Source organism: Mauremys reevesii, linkage group 2 (genome assembly GCF_016161935.1).
Source record: "Mauremys reevesii isolate NIE-2019 linkage group 2, ASM1616193v1, whole genome shotgun sequence".
Lineage (NCBI taxonomy): Eukaryota > Metazoa > Chordata > Testudines > Geoemydidae > Mauremys > Mauremys reevesii.
Window position 1 is genome coordinate 51,881,908 of NC_052624.1, and position 22,169 is coordinate 51,904,076.

Here is a 22,169-nt window from a genome sequence, read left to right on the forward strand (position 1 = left end):
ATAGCTTTGCAGTTTACTTTCAAGTAAAAACTATTTCAAAGATGGCAATATTTTAGGGATATGGACTTTTATTAGCATCTCCCTCCACCACAGCCAAAATCATTTAAAAACAGACACGTGAAAATGATTGTGTTTATATTTATTGTCAGCAATACATCAGTTACATAAAAATAACTCATATGAAAATGTAAGCCTTGTTACATTTTCACATGCCATCTATATTAACTGAATAAAGCTTAGTGACAATATACACAAATTTGCAGTAGTTGTACGTAAACATTTTGTGCATTAAAAAAGAATATACATAATTTAAAAAATAAAAATGCATTACACAATTTACAAATTAACATTAACAAAAAAAAAGTAAACATTCCTCAGACAGCTGCCTCCTTATTCTACAAAATAAATATTCAAGTAAATTAAATTAGGCAAAATAAACTCTTAACTTTGGGTGAGCACGATTTACATAAAGGTAAAAGACAGATTTCAGTTTCATCCAAGGTATATTTTACAGTGATTTATACACAGTATTTAAGTGGGTTTTTTCAGATTGTTACATTGGAAAATGGACTTTATTACACTTTGGTGGCAGAAAGGGAATTTTAAAATGGGTGCATTGTAGCAAACATACAGAAGCTTGTGCAGTATCAGCAAAGCCTTAAAAAGAAACTGCTCCAGGACTCAAAGCAGACACAGTAATCTAGAAACTACAGATTTTAAAGGAAATTACAAACCACCACACCAACAAGAAAATATCTACTCAGCTATTTTCTGAATGGTTTAGAGACACTTGATCACTGGAAACATTACTTTCACAAACTAACAAACTACAGTAGTGGCTGCTTTAGGCACTGGATTTGTAGAAGCACTCTGGTTTTTAAAGCAAATCACTCTTCATTCTATACGAAACTTGCTTTATTTATTTTACTGTTTCATAGTTATAGGACTTGTCCTCCTTTTGTAACTTTTAGATTTAAAGACTTACAACTCTCCTCATGGCCTAAAAATCTTTTTAAAATAATGCTTTTCTTCATAAAGAAAGAATAGGCTAGTCTGGCTCCAGTTTTATGAAACACAGAATTTAATACAATTGCTGATCTGTACCAGCTCTTGATTTTCTTATCTCATAAAATACTTGTATGGATTGTAAAAGCCAAACACCCATTCTTTGTCTGTGTTTTAGCAATAGTAATGGGAGCAATGGATGATAGCAAACCTTTAATGGGTAAATTTTGGGTGTTCAGGTCACACAGGCTTCATGGTGAGCACTACAGTGGTGCTCCTGCTAAAAGACTAGCCAGTGTAATTAATAGTTGTAACTTGTTGCCTGTTTAAAGAACCCTCCTCACTGACAGAGATGTTAGCCTGAAACAATTCAACACCCAGAAACGGGCTTCCAAAGGTAATTAATTAATCCATGACCAAGTTTCATCATCATATTTTTAAAGTTTATTTGCAATTTGATAACTTTCCCACTGTCCATTTTTTGTCTGTCTGATAAAGTAAGAACTAACTTTTTATTGTTTCTCACTCAAACACTTCAAAGAACTTAACTTTGTACATAATTTTTTTTATTGCCCTAAAGTCTGTATGAAATGATGTAAGATTAAAGCCTCAATCTTGCAACTTGGTATATGTAAGTGAACTACTGCTGCAGCAAGGAGCCATACTGAGTTCTGTGGAGTGTTGGGCAGGTCTGGCAGTCCACCAACAAGTTGCAGGATTGGGGTGTAAGGTGTGAAATTGAACCTGCACAAATGCCTATTGCTAATTGACACACTCATCTGTTCTCTTCTTACCTATGCATTAGGAGAAGATGATCAATATCATAGTGATCAAAACACTGGTATTACCATATTCTACTTTTGATTTTTGAACAAAATGCACTGATTTCAATGATAATTTGACATGGAATAAGGACTCATGCTGTCTATTGATTTCGGTGGACACGCGAGCCAGCCCAAAGTTGGCAAAGTGTGTAGTTTTACCGGCTGTACAAAAACTGGTGCACAGGAATGGTGGAGGTTATTAAAAGACCTGAGAAACTAATACTGAACTTTAGACAACAATTTTTTTTGAAAGGTTGCGTGATAAAGTCTTGACATTATATTGCTTGGTAATAGCACAGTCATTTATATTTTTCTTTTAGGCTACACCTAGAAGCCATTCTGGTAGAGTAAGCCCTCTCAGGTCATGAGTGTTGTATGTGACAGGTGTAGACAGCTACAATGGTAGTACAACATGCTTCATTTTGGAAGCATAACAGTGAAAAGCTCTAGGGATGTACTAGGGTAAAGAAATGAGTGGCAATGAACTGTTATACTACCAGAGTTGTCTGACTGTTTAGTGAGGCAAATATTTTGATATCCTTCATTAACCAGTGCTTTTAAGAGTTTAGCTGAATAATGAAAGGTAAAGATTACATCCAGTTATCCTAACTAAATGGAAAGTTTTGCGTTGACAGCTACAATGGCAATTATTTTGCTAGTGAGAGGAAAAATAAGCAACACATTTTCTTTTTAGCTGAACAAATAATCAGAATATTTCACGCAAGATGAGAGGGCAACCACTTTTCTTTTCTTTTTTTTTTAACAAAGTTAATAAATATAAAAAATCTAGTCATAAACAGCCTTCAAAGTACAATTAGAAACCAACTGGAGAATCTACATTTCTATAAGTAGATGGGGCAAGAAACTAGACACCTATATTACTGCCATGATATAGACTACAAAATGGCTGCTGTGATGAGAAACAGTCTATACAGTACATGTATTAGCTGAGTCCATCCAGTCACAGTCCAAGCTGAACTCTACTCTCTTCAGGATTCAAGAACTTAAATGCCTACTTGACACTCCTGGCACAAGATGCATCATCATCCTTTTCAAAAAGAGGCAGTTTCTATGGCAATACTAGTTAAGTGCATATCATGCTGCACTAATATAGTGCAAAAATTTGCCTTACATGTAGCAAAAAAGATGCAGGCAACAGTTTGAGAGTTAGAGAAAGTAGAAACATATTGTAACATTTACACCAGGTATTCATTTTTCCAGACAGTAACCACTATAAAATACTGAATCTGAGGATGTTTCCTTCCTAGATACTTTGGAGTGATAATAGAACAGTCTTGCAAGAGAATTTTTGCCCTCTGAAATGCAGGTTAACACAAGCTACACAATTGCCAAGATCCTGAACTTGTTCAATCTTTTCAGTTAACATCTTATTAAGCACTAAAATGCTCTTTAACAAATATATTATTTGACAGAATAATACATATGCATCAACTGAGTATATATGTTATGCTTGAATATAAAGAGTTATAGACAGCTTGGTACAAACTCTTCATGCTCAGTGATTATACTTGGTTAATGGTGAAAGTAAGTCTGGCATCAGGGCTCTCAACTGTGAATACTAAGTCAGCCACAGTGGTTTGGAGACTGAGGTGGTTTTGACAGTTTCAAAAAACCACATTAATGTTTCCAATCTGCCAGAACTCTCTGTGCTCATGGTTTAGAGAAAAGCAATAATGCCTTGAATATCCATGGGCATTGTGAAAGCCATTCTTCTTTGCTTTATGGTGCAGTTCTTAAACAAACAAACAAAAACACCTAAAAATCCACTCTGTAGCATGCCCCTGTGCCTTTGGGCACCCTCTGATTTCAACACAGTAATGTAGAATCCAGTTGTTGCAATGGAAAGTTATATTTTACATATCTGCATCTCCATCATAAGCCAGTGTTAAAGGTTTCAGCCGATTGTTCTGCCTTCTCTGGGGTTTCTTTGGCTTTTTGCTGAAACAATTAATAAAGTTATTAGAAAATAAATTCAGCTTTAAAAACCAATCTCTCTCTGTAAATGAAAAGCTAATGTGGTATAGTAATTATTTATAAACTGGATGGATTGTAGGTAAAATCTAGGTGTATAAATCCTCAGTTTCATCTGAAATAACCCTTTAAACATCCCAAAGCCGGTCTCTTTAAATACCAAATTCTCAGAGAGAGGCTGAATGTTTGAATCTAGATTAGATTTTAGTTCTGATATATGACTATACCAAAACCATGAATGTGGTGGGAAATTTTGCAAGATCACACTATGGTGAGAAATGCCCAACATTTTGAATGGTATTTTGCTTTCTGTGCAAAATGTTGGCTGCATCAAAACCACAACCAGGCTCCTTCCAGTTGTAGATGTGATCTGGAACCTAAATATCTTAACCTCCCCTGAAATTTTAAGGGGTTCAGATTAGAGGTTCTGGCCCATCACTGGTGGTATTCTTTCATCATTAACTTGATCTGAATATGGTGCCTGAAATGAATCATTTACATTATTGAGTTAAATACCTGTTGCTGTAACACACTATCTCCAACACGAACTTTTTGACTAGTGCATCTTGGTACATCCTCCAAAATACATATACTGGCAGCAGTGAATAGATTAATTCTAAATGGTGTCATCAGACAGGGAATGCCTATACTGCATGGATACCCATTCTCTAGTTATCTTTAATTTAGATTTTAATTTAGTAGTGTTTTAAATACACTCGACACACATGTAAATATCTAAAATGCACAAACAAAACGTACTTGATTCTCCTGCACTGGTAATCTTAGATTAATATACATAAGCCCTAATTGTTAGCTTCATTTGGTGGCAGGGCATGAAGATATATTTAAACCACTCTTATACCACCCCATCCCAGCTCTGAAGTTCAATTTAGAGTTGCTTGAGGGCTATGCAAAATTGCTTCATCTACTTATGTCCCCAAAAGGAGCCATTCCAGTGGTTAGGAATTGTTTGTGTTCCAGCCAAACACTCTTTTCCCTAGCCATGTCACCTTCACCACCGGTGGGATCACACAGAAGCTGCTATATTGGTCCTAACCAAACCCAGTGATTCCTCCATACTACAGGAATCCACGGGCAGCTAGATCTACAAGCTTTGCAGTGGGTGCTTTGCACTAGTCTTGGCACAAAGCAACCACAGAGGCCCATAGCATGTATGCATAATATGTACAGGCATATTATACCTCAGGCTCCTGGTAAGTTGCTATGTCAACATTTGGTCACAAAATTTGGGCACCTCGATATACCTCTTGTACCATTCTTACGGAACAAACATTAGATTGGCCTTACCTGGCCACTTTTTTGAGGGGGGAGGATTGTTACACTTCCAAAAACACGGCTGCGGGGGTATTATTCTGGGTGTTAATACAGTAATTCTTAATGGAGACAAACAATGTCTTCAATGCAACTGCCTTTAAGTGCACACAACTACTAAAGACATCTTTAACGTGGCTCATTTGTAAAACAGTATTTTCCAGGCCTCAAGAAAGTTGTTAATCCACTGAAAAAGTACACATAAGTAGCAACTGCCAGTAACCTCAATTTGGGCAAAAGCATATGCACACCAAACTCTAAGACTGCATACTCGATGTAGTTCCCATATCTGAATCAGATTCAGTGAAATGCTCAATCCACAGTCCATGTGACACTAGTTCATTTAGGAATAATTAAAGAACTCACCAGGCTAGATAGATCATAGAAACAATAAAGATGAGTAAAACAAATGCACCAGCAGCTACGCCATAAACCCAGGTCTTCAGCCTCCCATCTAAAAGGAATGAATGTTAGTCATTAGTTTACAGGTTAGTCTTGTTGCATTGCAGGCTTGAATAGCAATAATAATTGTCTGCACAGGCAGCATTAAAGCATAATATGTATAAGGGTTATTAGATTACTCGGTTACAGGTTTGGTTAAAAACACTCTCAAGATGACAAGGCTGAATGTTAGAGCAGTTTTGGTTTGATTTACAAGTGAGCACTGCCAGTCGTGAGCAGGACAACCACCCAAAAGGCCCAGAATCTTGTTTCATCTTGTACTGAGTGTGCACTCATGCTGTACTTTTCAATAGGCCGCCTGCTTATCAGGACAGAGCAGGTGGACACGGGAGAAACTGGGTGATGTGAACTGTGTTAGTTCATAAGGGGTAATCCTGCAGAGTGAGTGCAATTTTAAGTGTTGTACTCCTCACTCAGGAGAAATGAGAAACACTTTAAGTGCAACTTTTATTTTGGCAAACTAATCTACATGTTCTCATTTTCACATTCATTTTTCTCTTTTCAGATAGCATTAGTGACCAATCTAGTGTCTGATATAGTCTGTACTTTGTCTTGAGTACAACAGTTTTCCTTGCTGCACATCTAGACAATGATCTTCTGATTCCTTCCTTTTTAATTGCATTGTTGGAACATCTTCCTTCCTCCCCCCATCCCCCAAACTTATTGTTGGCCTCTAGTCTAAGGAAAAGCAGAAGTACAGTCTGCTGTTATCAAAGATCTTATATCTTCACAGCTCGGTTTTACATGCCTATAATTACAAGACATATCACATCTTCCTCATTTCCCCTGACGTCAAACAGGCTCTAACAGCCCCAAATGAACACCCCTCTCTTCTGTGGAGAAAGGAGGAGAAAGCTGCTCTAACTCTCTAGTGGGTTTTGGCTGAATGCTTGGAATAAACCTTTCATAATCTGGGGTTCCCTGCTCAAGACTGAAAGTGTTCATAATGCACTGTCCCTATTTAACTTTGGAGAAACGTTGCAACTCCTGAAATGTGAAGATGGAAGCTGACCCAGCAAAGATTCTGTGACCTGCTGAGCCCCAAGATGGATTTCAGAAAAGGTTAGAGAGAAGGAAGTATTTATTCACATGTCCTTTTTAAAAATAGGTTTAGGTTTGAACTGGTTTGACATTGCACTAGCTCAGAAAAAATATGTCCCACCTGCCCCTAAAGCGAATCTAATATTTGAAAACAAATTCTTATGCAGTAGGCTGACTAGAACATATATACCCACATGAATTTTCTTGTCAATGCACATGTGATACGTCCCAATCACATTTGTGTGAATTATTTTACACACAAGGGGTCAATTTGTGCCTTGACTATACCATATACATCCCCAGTACTGTCAATAGGATGGCCTAGGGTGTAATGTGTGTTAGGGCAAAATATGCCCATGGAGGGTAGAACAAACCACTCTCTGTTCATGTGGCATTGTTTTCAATATCATACCAAGCAAGTATTGGTGAAATTGTGAGTTTCAAGCCAACCCTTTATAATACTTTGATAACTTTACAGAACCAAAAAGCTATTTCAGTGAAGGTTACAATGGAGCTTTTTACAGCTTAATAATGATAAATGTAGTCACACTGAGTTTGCTTCCTAAACTTCCCAGTAGCCTTCCCTGCTGCTGCATAGGTAGGTACACAGGTTTTATACTATCTAACAACCCAGGGATGGCAGTCATGCAGACTACTTGATTTAGATTAATTAACAGAAAAGCATTTTCGCTGAATTAATGTAATGGAGCTAATAAAACTTAATAACCTGAAGCAATGAAACAACTGATCCATTAAAGATGGACTGAGGCAGTAGATTTGCCCTGACTTATCCAATATTGGAAGTGATAGCAATTCAGATTTCATTATGATTAAAGTGTTCAATGTCTTCCTTACAGGATTACTTATATTCAGCAAGGTGGTGAGGTTTTTGGGGGTGGGAGGCAGCGGGGAGGGGGGAAGGATCATTTACAATTTCTTTTTGTTAATCTACAGCTAAAGCCAAAGTTCAAGTTGTATAATGTTATCTGGAAATTTTCAAAAAAACTGTCTACGATGATTCTTTCAGAACTAGGTAGAATAATTTTTAGAGATGGGAATATTGGTTTAGATAAAATAAGAATGATCTAAATGTTCAATCACAATTGGAACTGAATCAAGTAAACCTATTCAGAATTCAAAACATTTGCTTGCTTTTTACTTTTGCTCCCGTCTTCCTGGTTTTCACCGAAAGTGGAATTACTGAAACAACAGAGACTGTTTCCGTGCTATTCATGTTACACTTGCAGTAACTGGTATTTCCATTTTAGTTGAAATCAGGAAGTACTGGAAATTTTGTAGGGATAAACATCCAAGTGTCTAGATGTTTATTTGAATGGAATTCTCTCTCGCTTTGGGGTAATACTAGCTATTAGTTGAGATTTTAGGTCAGGTCAGTTGGAATGGGTAGCCACATCAAAGAATTTCATCAAACTTAACTTTAGAATTACAGGGAATGAGATAGCATGTAAGAAATATGAGGCACTTGTTTAGGGAAGCATGGTGTTTTGATTAAAGTTCTTTTCATGGTGGAGCAGTAATTAAAAGTACCGACTCTTTGGGGCAGGGACTATATCTTTTTTCTGTTGTACAGTGCCTAGCACAATGGGGTCCTGGTCCCTGACTGGGGTTACTTGGTACTACCACAATACAAACAACTACTATTGTGGAGCTCTAAAAAGATCAGGCTAGAAACGTAGTTGCATCAGATCAAGACAATTTGTTCATCCAACATGTTTCTATAGTTCTCATCACTGTAGCATTTAAGTGGTGATGCAGATACTTCTAGCTGAGTTGTTTGAGAACATAATAAGTGTAATAAAACTTTCAGATGAAAACCTGACCTGCTAAAATGTTTACATCTTCTACAAACCACAACCACACCAGTGGTATCAGTGGGGAAAAAAGGCATCCAGGTCCTTGTAGTCTTTAGAGCATGTTTCAGCCTCCTGACAGTTTTATCAGTCATATTTTTGACTCCAACTGCCTAATCTGATATTCAGTAAGTGCTGCAAACTGTGACTATTTCCCAGGCCTTTCACAGTATTTTCCTTCTACAGTATTTCCAGTTCTTCTCACTGGAAAATTTCAAACAAGAAATATAAGGGAAGAAAATTCTATCCCTTCTGTAATATACAGTTTAATTAAATATACTGATGCAGCAGCAGCGAAGGGTGGAGTTACTCATGTCTCTTCCTTTTTGTTCAATCCTTGCAGATGACTGCCTCCTTAAATAAACGTTTAATGACTTTTGGCATCAGAGCAGCTTAAATGCCAAATGCTGTGGTAGTACTTAGCATCATTAACTGCTCAGGTAATGACTTCACCTGGCCCGAAAGGCTGCAGAAACCAGGTCCTTCCTCGTCCTGACTGGTTACTGGATGGCTGGGTGGGGTTCACAGCTCGACTGGTTTTCACATCTCCTTTTTTGTCCTCCATAGTGGGGATCACTAGCACAGGGATGAGTGTGCACTCCTCGAGTGTGCCATCAGAGGACATTACTTCAGTGTACCCTTCTTCACAACCACACGTTCTAGTCTGTGGGGAACAAGCGTTTTACACTGTGTAGCAGAAAAACACAGCTCTCCGAGTGCTATAAATCACGACAACATTGATGACTGGAAGAGAAGATTGTTTTGATGAGCACTAGCCTGGAGGGCACCTCTGGATGTATTTGTATGGCCTCTCTTATTGAATCAAAGCAGTGCAGTTTACATATTTAATGGGAAGGGTTAATGATTTGAGGTTGATTAAAAAATTAAACACTATTGAGAGCTCTTAAAATGCTTCAGTAATCATGATTCTATTGTGCAAAATATTTTGAAAACTAATGAGCTGCTATGTACTATTTTTCATATATAAAGGCTTTTAGCCTTCACTGTTTTTGTGTTGTAGTGTACAGTAAGAGTACTGAAATAACGCCGTTCCAATGCAGTGACACGTACCTCGCTACAGTAAGAATGGGGTTGACTGCACGGCGGGTTACATGACCTGTCAGCATCTGGTTGGCGCATCACTAAACAGCCCCCTGTAGGACACAAAATCAGATTTTGACACAATAGCACCTCACCCCCAATGAAATTACTGGCTTCAGCCATGAAATGGTACTTGATGCAGCATGTCACAAGTGACCCTTTTTATTTTAAATCACAAGGAACTTTCTTGCTTGTGTGAATTTAGGATGATACTACTGTACCAAAGCAGGAGGAGGATGTCTTTCTTGTAGGCAGATTTATTTGTATTGATCTGCACTTTAGAAGAAGGTGCTTGACATGCCAAATACTTTTATGTACTTTTATGGATTGCTCATGCCACAGTTAATACTTGTGTGTGTGTTTGGGAGGGGGCCATTTTGTTTTTCAGGGGATAATCATATTCTTGTATTCATGGCTCTAATTAGTACTTACATGACAGCCATGAGAAACATTATGTAATTTTTGTACAGGGTGCTTTATATGGGGAAACATTAAAGCTCTTTTTTTTCCTCTGCATATTTTGTCTTTCTCCATTCATTTATTTAAAAGGTCAAACTGATCTCCCAATTTGTCATTGGCTATTTGGTTTCCACCACTCTCTAATTTTCTGAACACTGGGGGGGGGGGAAGGAACACAGAGTCACTATGTATTTGGTGCTCCCTTGCTCGTTATAAAGCAGCTGTTATGGGACAGGTTTCCTGAGGGGGAAAATGTCCTAAAGGAGCAAGGACTGAGAGCAACATAAATACTGAGCCTTTGACATCAAGAGCTCAGTTTTTCCAATCCTTTGCTCTTAATGGAAGTCTTCACTCTTATTGCTACAGGCTTATATGTATAGTGCAGAGTTATTGTTATGGACCAATACACACGATCAGGCTTTCAGTATCATTTCAGCCACAACCCTTTGACTTTATTCAGAATAAATGGCTATTAGACAGCTTCCTTCTGCCCTGGAAAAGAGGGCGGCGTACCAAGCAGTTTAAAATTTTTACATTTAGAGGCCACCCATTGCAACCTGCCTGCACTATGTCCCAAATCTCCCAAAGTAAAGACACCCTTCTATTGGTGTGAAATCATGATGAAATCCTGATAAGTGACTATGGCCACTCCACAGAAGATGCAGTTAGATGCAGTTATATAAAGCCAGGTGTTAACAGGAGGGCTGATGATGAATAAAGGAAACCCTGCCATGAGAAATGTTGCCCACCCATAAGGAATAAAATTTTACACTCTGGTGTGTGTACCAGGCACATGTCTGCAAGCACCCATGTAACAAAGAATCATTCATCCTGAGAGCTGCAGAAGAAAAGAGCTGCCTCATCACCCATTTCAATTTGAGTTAATGAATCTGTGAAAACACCATCCTAAATGAATAAAAACCAAACAACTAATCAGAACTATATTGTGACAAACTAAATAAAATCTGAGTAAATAAATACAAATGGAAATATAATTTACCATGCAACATTTGAATATACATGAATAAAAATAAACTATTTCAGAACCAACCAAGCAATATGGCAGCTGCAAAGAAATACAGTACCCAAGAACAGGTTGACACCGAGCCACCTGGCAAGCAGCGCAGAGCGCTGCGCCGCCCGTTCCCAGTCCCTCCAAGCGGGCTTCCTCTTCCTCGCCCGGGTCTCCGCCCGGGCGCCGGGGCTCTGGGGCTCTCGGCCCATGCCCGGGCTGCATGCGCGTCACGGAGCCCGCGACGGCGGAGCGGACCTGCGCGCGCCGCGCGCGCAGCCGAGCCCAACCCGAGTCGCTGGACCCGACGCAGTCATGTCGATGCGGGCGGCCTCGGCCCTGTTCCGCAGGCATGCGGGCGGCCGGGCGAGCCCCACCAAATGCCGCCCCCCCCAGGGCCGCGCCCTGCGGGCGGCGCCCGCTGGTGGTAGCAGAGCCGCCCCTGCGAGCCACATTCTGTCCTTACAAGAACATATGCAATCCTACTGAAATCAAGGCCGAGAGCAATGTCTGTATCTGAGGGCAGATTTGATCTCTTAATGAGATCTATGGATGGTACTGCAAAGCATACCCAACACTCTGAACATATATTTGGTGGACCTAAAAGTTCCCTAACTGATCCTTAGTCTTCTGTGTTCAATGCATAAGAGGCCCTCTGGGGAAAGTACTTAAGCATTCCTGAAGTACCATTGGTCAACCAGACAAGTGCTTTGCTCCATCAGGGCCAGAAGCCCATATAAGATTTTAGTTAGAGCTGGGTGGAGAAAAGTGACCCAGTTTTGGAGGACTTCTGTATTTCCAAATTTGGAACAAAGCTTTCTAACTATAAGGATAATTAAGTACAGGACTTGGTTAGTAAGAGAGGTTACGAAATCCCTGGCAATGGAGGTTCTTAAGAACCGGTTAGACAAACAGCTGTCAGGGATGGTCTAGGTCCTGCCTCAACGCAGGGGGATGGCCTAAATGACCTCTCAAGGTCCCTTCCAGCCCTATGTTTCTATGCTAAAACCCAAAGCGTTTAGAAAGTTTCTGTGAAAGGGAACACAGCCCTGGCCCTGGGGCAGTCCGCCCTGGAGCCATGAACTTTGGAAGCCCCGGGGCTCCTGACTCCAAGGCAGGCTAGCACGCAGACTACCCACAGCTTTTGACCCACAAGCCTGGGAGCTAAGCAGGTCAGCTGACAGGAAACCAGGCAGATAATCATCATTAGCACCAGAATAAACCAAATCAAAATAATAAGATGTGCCCCCCAAAGACTTTGTTTACAACCTTACTGCTCCAAAATGGATTCAGTTTTACAAAGCACTTTATAAGTATCCAAGGATATTAGTGCATGGCATAAATTAAGGAAAAATGTACATGACCAAATAACCGAGATTAAAAATTGCTTGACCCTAGTAGCTGCTAACACAATTTTGTATGGATTTGTAATATGCATACCAACTGGACCTGCAATACCCAGTGTGAAGAGGATGCATTTTAACCTTTTTACAAATGCAAATTGACACTTACACAAGAGACTTGATGACTCCAAAAGATTATTAAGCATCTTGTGGTGACAATACACGGATTAGTGTTCCAATGACATGACAGACAGTAACAGTTACTTCAGAATCATTCAGATCTGTCATGTCAATGATCCATGGATCAAAGTTCCATTTGTATGCATTCAGTTGATTGACACTGATCATGTGCTTATGAAATGATATAAATAGTTAAAAAAATTAAGACTAAGTAAAGCTCTGAATCTGATGTACCCACATAAAGAAACCAGACTACATTTTTCTTCAAGTCAGAGACCTCAGAACGTTCCTTAATTTACCCTTTTGTACCTGGCTATTACACCATAAATAGCAAAATACACACAGTAATGTTTCTCACACTACTTTAGCACCTTGGTGCAAAAGAATGAATTAAACTCATTAATTTAACTCAAGGGCCTTATGTCAGATTCTTATTATTTTAACATCTTATAGACCATGAATCTGTCTTTCTCCCTCTGTGCATGCATGCATATATATATATATTAAACACACACATATATATTGCATGCATACATGCTATACATATTTGTATTAAAAGATCTTTGTGTAATATGGAAACCATTGAGATTTGAAATCCTAAAGCTGGTGGAGGATAAACATTTCAGACAAGTAGAATGTAAAATAGTCAGTCTGCAATGAGGAAGACATTATTTTATAGTTACCCTCTAGCAGTAGATTTTGCATAGTGTCATCAGTCGAGTTTTGGAAAAAGGTCTTTCAAGTACTTCCAGTCATGGAATAATATGATGACTTGAAATAAAACTATGCCAAATAAAATCATAAAATAGTAATAATACTGATTTTTTAGTTATTCTTTATTGTTATTGGAAAATATAATATCTGATAATTATTTGCAAATCCTTTTACAAGAGCAGCAATGTCTCCACTCCTTTTTGTTCTTTCATGGTCTGATTGAGTTTTGTGTAAGAAAAATAAAAATAATAGTTACCTGTAACATTTAATCCATCTGATCTTTGGCACCATACTGTCCGAGAAGATCCCTTCCATGGGCTAGCCATCCACTTGTATTCGTGACACTGACCATCTGAATGTAAAACATGACACTAACAGAAATACTGTACAAAGCCCCAGGAAAATGCAATGTTACTTAGTGCTGACAGACATACCAGCAGATCAGATATGTAAATAAAACTACAATCCAGGGGGGGAAAAAACTGTTTTGTTATATGCAGATCTTATTTTTATGCAGTGTTGGAGACAGTTCAAATAAAACAATACATCAAATATGCTTCTGAAACTATTGTAACTTTGTTCTCCTTTTTCTCTGTTTTCGAATAGCTATCTCTACTGCAATAATTCTATCTATAGAAGAAGTATCTAGCATTATAAAACTGTATTGGTTCTATTCTTGGGTCATTGTCATTAATGCTAATGGGAGTTACATGAGTGCAAAGCAGAAATGGATTACAAATGTATGACTGTGTCCTGATTACTTAGGGCCCCGGTATTGTCCTTGAACTGGGTGCACACAACTACTGTTCACTGCCCCCAGCAAGTGCTGCACATGGCTCAAGGGCAGTAAATGGCACTTAGGATATGTCTACCTTAGAGCTAGAAGGTGTAAATTTCAGGTGTACATTTCTAGCTCGGACAGAGCTGGTGCAGGGATGTCTCCTGGAGCGGACATGTACACCTTCCAGCTCTAGTGTAGCCATGCCCTTAGTGTTTTTAAACACTCCATACACATTTACTATAAATATTGTGCAAAGAGATTGACTCTTTTTAACCTATAGACCTGACACTCCTTACATTTGAAAATATCTATGATGATTAACTGAAATAAAGCACTTGTGAGAAATGAGGAAATGACTCTAAGGACTGCTGAGCCCTAACCTTTGTTTAAAGGAGAGATCACTGGACTGGAAGTCAGGAGACCTCATGGGTGAGCTTGGCCAAAAGTTACTTCAACTCTCGGTGCCTCTCTGTTTCCTTTCTCACCCTTTGCCTATTTAGGCTGTGAGCTCTTTGACACAGGGATTGTCTCTTACAATGTGTGTGTACAGTGCTTAGACAATGGGGTCCCATCTTCAGTGCGGCCTTTAGGGACTATTGTAGTAGAGTATCAGAGGGGTAGCCGTGTTAGTCTGGATCTGTAAAAGCAGCAAAGAATCCTGTGGCACCTTATAGACTAACAGACGTTTTGGAGCATGAGCTTTCGTGGGTGAATACCCACTTCGTCGGATGCATGTAGTGGAAATTTCCAGGGGCAAGTATATATATATATATATATGCAAGCAAGAAGCAAGCTAGAGATAACGAGGTTAGTTCAATCAGGGAGGATGAGGCCTGTTCTAGCAGTTGAGGTGTGAAAACCAAGGGAGGAGAAACTGGTTCTGTAGTTGGCAAGCCATTCACAGTCTTTGTTTAGTCCTGAACTGATGGTGTCAAATTTGCAGATGAACTGAAGCTCAGCAGTTTCTCTTCGAAGTCTGGTCCTGAAGTTTTTTTTGCTGCAGGATGGCCACCTTAAGATCTGCTATTGTGTGGCCAGGGAGGTTGAAGTGTTCTCCTACAGGTTTTTGTATATTGCCATTCCTAATATCTGATTTGCGTCCATTTATCCTTTTCCGTAGAGACTGTCCAGTTTGGTTGATGTACATAGCAGAGGGGCATTGCTGGCATATGATGGCGTATATTACATTGGTGGACGTGCAGGTGAATGAACCGGTGATGGTGTGGCTGATCTGGTTAGGTTCTGTGATGGTGTCGCTGGTGTAGCTATGTGGGCAGAGTTGGCATCGAGGTTTGTTGCATGTATTGGTTCCTGAGCTAGAGTTACTATGGTGTGAATGGCTTGCCAACTATAAAACCAGTTTCTCCTCCCTTGGTTTTCACACCTCAACTGCTAGAAAAGGGCTCATCCTCCCTGATTGAACTAACCTCGTTATCTCTAGCTTGCTTCTTGCTTGCGTATATTTACTTGCCCCTGGAAATTTCCACTACATGCATCCGACGAAGTGGGTATTTACCCACAAAAGCTCATGCTCCAAAATGTCTGTTAGTCTATAAGGTGCCACAGGATTCTTTGCTGCTTTTACTGTAGTAGAAATAGTCTTTAAAATAAATAGCAGCCCACAGTAATTTTTTAAGTAGGGAACAAGCCATTATTTCCCTTTTAGATGCAAAATCCAGTGCTAAGTAGGTGGAAGGTGGGAGTGGCCAGTAGATGGGTGGAGTGTGTGATTTTGTTTGCCCACCAAGGGTGACATTTATATTGTTTCTAAACTTGCAGCACCCACCAGTAGTAGTGATAGAAATCAAATAACTATTAGGACTCCATCATTCCTTTCAGGCTCTATCCTTCAACGTGATCCAGCTAAGCTCTTAAGAATGTGATTAACTCTAGTGCTCTCATTTGTACATGCCTATGGAGCGATAAGAAGTTGTACTCTTACTCTAATGAGGTTGATAGGTTACCCCTGAAAAAGATGGTTTTATGGTTTAGGCATTGGACTGGAACTCAGGAGTAGAGCTGGGCCAATAAAGGAAGGTTATTTACCTTACAGTAACTAAGTTCTTCAAGATGTGTGATTCCTATGGGTATTCACTGGGGGTGCACATGCGCTCAATGTATCTGAGACCAAAAAACTCTTCAATAGCAAAAAGAACGAAGAGTACTTGTGGCACCTTAGAGACTAACAAATTTATTTGGGCATAAGCTTTAATGAGCGCATGCCCAAATAAATTTGTTAGTCTCTAAGGTGCCACAAGTACTCTTCGTTCTTTTTGCTGATACAGACTAACCCGGCTACCACTCTTCAATAGCAGTGTCTGTTGGTCTATGCCTGCACCCTTATACCTCCTGGTGCTCTGAACTGAGGGCGTAAGGGGCATTGTGGACTGGCCATCCCTTTAGTCCATACTCTACCACAAACAATGTGAGGATGTGAGCAGAAGGGAAGGAGGGTGGGATGTGGAATACCCATAGGGAACCACACATCTTGAACTCCAGTTCTTTGGTCCCGATGGATATTCACTGTGGATGACTCTCAAACAGTGCTCATTGAGGAGGAGGGTGCAAGGAAATGTTCTGCACCACAGATCACTGAATCAAAAAAAAATCCTCTGCAGAAGCCTGAACCAGGGTATAATGCTTAGTGAAAGTGTGAATGGAGCCCCAAGTCACTGCCCTGCAGATCTTGTAGGAATGCCAACAAGGCAGCTTGGGCTATGGTTGAATGAATCCTGAAAATCAAGGTGGCGGGGCATCAATAAGTTCATAGTAAAGGAGGACACAACTAGAAATCCATTTAGAGTGGTTTGGGAAGAGGTTGCTCTCCTCATTTTCTCAGCTATGGAGATGAAGAATCTCAGAGGCTCCCTAAAGGGCCTAGTCCGTTGCAAGTAGAAGGCTAGAACCCTGTATACATCCAGGGAGTGTTGCTGCTTGTCCTTCCTGTTATTATCGGCTTTGGGTAGAAGTTTAGGCAGGTGATATGTTTGATTCAGGTGAAGTTAAGAAGACCTTTGTGTTGAAATTGAGATGCAACCTCAAGAATACTTTATGCCTATGAAACACCATGTAAGGAAGATTTGCCATAAAGGACCCAAGCTCACCCACTCTCCTAGTAGAGATGATTACAATTAGGAAGGCAACTTTCATAGACAAGCGTAGGAGGAAGCAAGAGGCCAAGGGGTCGAATGGCAGGTTCACAAGAGCTGATACCACCAAGTTCAGGTCCCAGATAGCGGTGGGAATATTCTGATAATGCCTTTTAGAAACTTCATGGCTGGGGATAGTGGAAAACCAAGCCGTTTTCCACTGGAGGATGAAAGAAATTAACAGCTGAAAAATGGATAGGCCCAATTTCTTAAAGGAGAGACGACAGCACAGGATAAGAGGGACTCCAGACAACTTGTGGGGGTAAGTGATGGTGCTGACACAAAATGGAGAATTGCTTTCATTTGGCAATCCATGCAGAGAGTTTCCTGATATTATTAAGGATGAACTGGATCTTTTGTGAGCACAATCTCTCTAAATTCATTGTCCATCCAAAAACCAGGCTACCAGACGGAGGGACACCAGGTTGGGATGAATGGTCTTGTCTCTATTCTGAGACTGGAGACCCGGATGTGCTACTCCCCCACCCTCATTTCTGCAAATGCAGAGCTGCCCAGCTTGGAGGCTGTGTTTGGGGCTCCACTGACTCTGCAGCTGAATGCAGCACTACCAATAGGGTAATCTGATGCTGGATGCACCAATTCCAGGTTGATTGTAGCCCTGCAGAGTGGGGCAAATTTTGCTGCCCCTTATTTAAGTAATAAACTAGTCACAATGTCCGATCTGATCCAGAAGTGCATGGACTGGATGAAGGACAATATCTTGCATGCTTCATGCACTTCCCAAACTTCAAGAAGACTTATATGTAGTGTAGACTCTTGTGCAGTCTAGAAACCCTGACTGTATGATTCTTCACATGTGCTCTCCATCCCGTTAGGGAGGCATCCATAATGAGTGTTTCTGTGGGCAATGCAGGAATAAAGGCAACCCTACATAGACATTGTCCTTGGTTTCCCACTAGGTGAGTGACATCAGGACACTCTGAGGAAATGTGACTTGTTTGTCCAGGAAGTTCCTGCTCAGAGCATAGACCATCCACAACTGTGCCTGGAAGCATCACATGCAAAACCTTGTGAAGGGGGTCACGTAGGTGCATGAGGCCATATGGCTTAGCAGGACCAGGCAGAACCAGACTGTCAGCTGGGGGCTGAGTCAAAGTTGGGTGATGAGGTCCCTCATTGGAAAGAATCTGTCTTGAGGTAAGCTAACTTTGGGTGTAATCATGTTCAGATTTGCGCCAATAAATTCTAAAACTTGTGTGAGGGTTAAACTGGACTTTTTTGGATTTACCTGAAGTCCCAAGCAGTGAAAGAGGTTGAGTAAAGAGGTAACTGCTGCCTGCACTTCCTGATACAACTGCCCCGTGAGGTGCCAATTGTCCAGGTAGGAAATATTGGGCTGCCTCGTTGACACAGGTATGCATGGACAGGACCTTTGTAAAAACCCTCAGGGCTGTCAAGAGACCAAAGGGAAGCACTCTGTATTGGAAGTGCTTAGGTCCATTGTAACCCACAGGAGTATCCTGTGCACTAGTTGAAGGTCTATATGAAAACAGGCATCCTTCACAATGAGAGGTGCAGCAGTCAATTTAATTTAGGGAGGGGATTATTAGGGCCAATATAATTATCCTATATCTTGAATGGTGAATGAAGACATTTAGTTGTCTTAGGATGGGTCTCCAGTCCCCTTTCTTTTTTTGGGGGGGGGGAGATGAAGAAATATTTGGCGCAAAAGCCCTTCCCCTTGTATTGAGGGAGTACAGGCTTCATTGCTCCTACCTGGATTAGGGAGTCCACCTTCTGTCTGAGAATCCCCTGAGAACAGATGGGAAGGGAGGTTTGGAGAAGGAGCAACAAGGAATTTTATTGGATAACTGGTTCAAGATGATGTCTGAGACCCAATTATCTGGTGTGATATGCTCTCAACATTGGGAGGAAACAGGCCAGGTGGACACTGAAGTGGGGATGGTACAGGGAGCGATGGTGCTCAAGTGTCCCATCAAAATGTCGTCTTGGTAGGTGGATAGGACTAAAGAGGGTATGGCAGGGGTGCTGTTTGTCTTCTATGCTGCATCCGCTGGTGCCTCTTAGGAGTCTCGGGGCTCATCTACACTGCCAAGTTTTGTTGCCAAAAACTGCCTTTTGGCAACAAAACAGCAAGAGTATACACACTACAATGTGACTTTTGTTGTGAAAAACACTGAGTTTTGGCGACCAAACACTTCCACCCTATGAGATACTTTTGTCTTTTCTCCTCCCTTTATTGTTGACAAACAGCCAGTGTAGACACTGCTGATTGTTTTGTCGACAGAACTGGCTTCCGCCAGTATCCCACAATGCCTGCCTTGATCACTCTGCTTGGTGTTTTGAGCTCTGCTGCCCTGCAGGTATGTACCCCTCCCCTTTCAAAGCTCTGGGAAATATCTGTGTGCTGCTCCATTTGGGGAACAAAGAGAAAATCATCCGAATGCTCTTGTTCTGCCCTGCACTAGGATGGCAGCAGCAAGCAGACTGCTGCTGCAGGGCGAGGGGGACAGACTGCTGTGCTGCTTTGCCATTCCTCAGCATGGAGAGCTCACAGAGCTACTCATGATGCTGCTCTCGGCAGCTGAGGGGGCTGTGGGAGAACTCGGACAGAATCCCAAGATGCACAACGATCAGCTTTTCCTTTCCACAACACTGCACTGTGGGATACATACCCACGGTGCATTGCTCACCCTGTCGATGATGGTGTCCCCAGTGTGGACATGATCTGTCGACAGAGGGAGCAAGCGTGAACACCGTTTGGCGATTTTTGTTTTGTCGACTTTTGGGTGTCAACATAAGTTTTGTCAACAAAAATTGGTAGTGTAGACAAGCCCTCATAGGCTTTCTGATGATAAAAAGCTAAGGGGTCAGATAGTACCTATGATGAAATGCCCTGCACTATTTCCTACAGGGTGCCAACGTGTATATCCTGATGAGCAGAATTTTGCAGCAGAGTCCTTAAAGCAGTGATCTGTTTTCTCACTAAACAAGTTGCTGCCCTCAAAAGAGAGGTCTTCTATCTCCTTGGGGAATCCTGAAGACTGCAACCAAGAAGGCTGCCTTATAACCACCAAGGTTGTCAGGCAGCGGGTGCACTACGTCGTGTGACACCTGGAGCCATGAACTAGCAACCAGTTTCCTTTCATACAGGACTGCCTGGAATTGGGGCCTACATTTCTGTGGCAGGTTATCAGCTAATTCTGGCAGTTTACATAATTAATAAAATCACGTTTGAACACTGTCTGGTAATTGCTATGTGGAACAGTAGGTTGGCTGATGAAAAGTTCTTTCTGCTGAGGAGATCTAGATTCTTTGCATCTTTGTCTGAAGGGGTGGATCTAGGCTGAGGTAACCTGTTTCACTCCATAACTTTCTGGACTATTAGAGAGTGCCAGTCAGGGTGGGAAAACAAATATTCTGTCCTTCTGGAGTGAAGAAAATATTTTTTCAGTCCTCTTCATGGTCAGGCACAGGTAGCTGGTGTGTGCCAAATTGTCTAAGATACAACTACACAGCCACTGCAACAAGCCTCCCAGTCCAGATCGGCAGACTAGGGCTCACACTATCACACTAAAAATAATTATGTAAATGCTGTGATTCAGGCTGGAACTCAGGTTCTGAAGCCCACCTGCCTCTCTAGGCTTCAGAGCTTGAGCTCCAGCCCTAACTGCAACTTTAGCTCGGTCTACACAGGTTTTTTCTTAGCTTGGTAGTGCGAGCCTGAGTCTGTCCACCCAGGCTGCTGCATGATGTGCAGACACATCCTTAGTCGGCTCCAGTATGGCCTCATTAATAGGTAATGCCACCTTGACAGCAGCTGTGGTCTGGAGTATATCCAGGAGTCTATAAGTGGGGATCTTGAATCTCTGAGTGAGATCTGAAGAATTTCTGCAATTGTCCTCAAGAAGTCCTGATACTGCCAATAATCATCTAGTGGCAAGAGAGTGGCTGGTGTAGCTGCCTCATCTGGGGAGGAATAAGAAAGCACTGCCAGCCGATCCAGCTGTACTGGCTGTTCTGGTTTAACAAAGTGCTCTGGGGAGGACTGAGGTTCCTCTTTGGGTGGTGATCTTTGTTGAGAGGCCCATAAGTATGGGGTGCCATTGGTTCCTAGCCAAATAGTGCGGGTTGTGAGGATGTGGAGGCCCTCTGGAAGCCCTGTCTGGGATGAGGTCTTGTTTCTGAACTGTCAGAGGAACCATTGGTACTGCTCCTGCTCATCTGAAGAGTGAAAATCATGTCTCAAGGCAGGAACCAGCAATAGTGCACCAGTGGTGTCAGCATCCACGGCATGTTTGGTGCTCATGACTGGTTAAAGATGTGCCAATGGTATACAGGATCCAAAAGGATTGGTGTTAATTGCCAGGTCCTGAAGAAGAGCATATCAAGACCAATGTTCCCTCTAATTTTTTCCATCCATGTGCGGAATAAATTTTGTTATATGCACCGAGGTATGTGCGGATGTGCACCAGCAGTAGAAACAAAAAAAGTAGAAACAATATATATATATTAAAAGTTATCATAGGGATAATTACTCCATCCAGGACAGGTTAGGCATTTTAGAACTCACTACCCAAAGAATTAAGTTTAAGTGTAAGAGAAATAAAGATTATGAAATGTATAGACCAGTCAAAACAATAAAATAACAACACTTTGAAAGAATAAAATGACAGAAAATATATGTGCATTGCAGGAAGTACCCAGAAAAAACAACAATAATACATGTATGTGTTGGGAGGTGAGTGTGAACGAGAGAGAGAGCGAGAGAGAGAGAGAGAGAGTGTGTGTGTGTGAGAGAGAGAGAGAGACAAAGCCGTGTGCTGTCTCTTTAAGACACTCACTGAAAGCTCTTCTGCTCTGTTGTCTCCCTTCCCTGCTCTAAGGAGATGGGGGGGAGGGGAAGGGGAAGGAGAGGGGG

At 41.2% G+C, this 22,169-nt stretch overlaps 1 protein-coding gene across 16 annotated transcripts in view; it reads right to left on the reverse strand.

Moving 5' to 3' along the window:
- Positions 1-222: 222 nt before the first annotated feature.
- The window catches only part of THSD7A (thrombospondin type 1 domain containing 7A), a 556,843-nt gene continuing 534,896 nt past the window's right edge, over positions 223-22,169 (reverse strand). For all 16 annotated transcript variants that reach the window (XM_039524530.1, XM_039524529.1, XM_039524540.1 and 13 more), the window contains 5 exons: positions 13,593-13,688; positions 9,599-9,681; positions 8,981-9,191; positions 5,520-5,607; positions 223-3,788 (listed from right to left, as the gene is read on the reverse strand). In XM_039524530.1, coding sequence (XP_039380464.1) covers positions 3,704-3,788; positions 5,520-5,607; positions 8,981-9,191; positions 9,599-9,681; positions 13,593-13,688 — 563 coding nt within the window. In that variant the 3' untranslated portion in view covers positions 223-3,703. The remainder of the gene's footprint in view (positions 3,789-5,519; positions 5,608-8,980; positions 9,192-9,598; positions 9,682-13,592; positions 13,689-22,169) is intronic.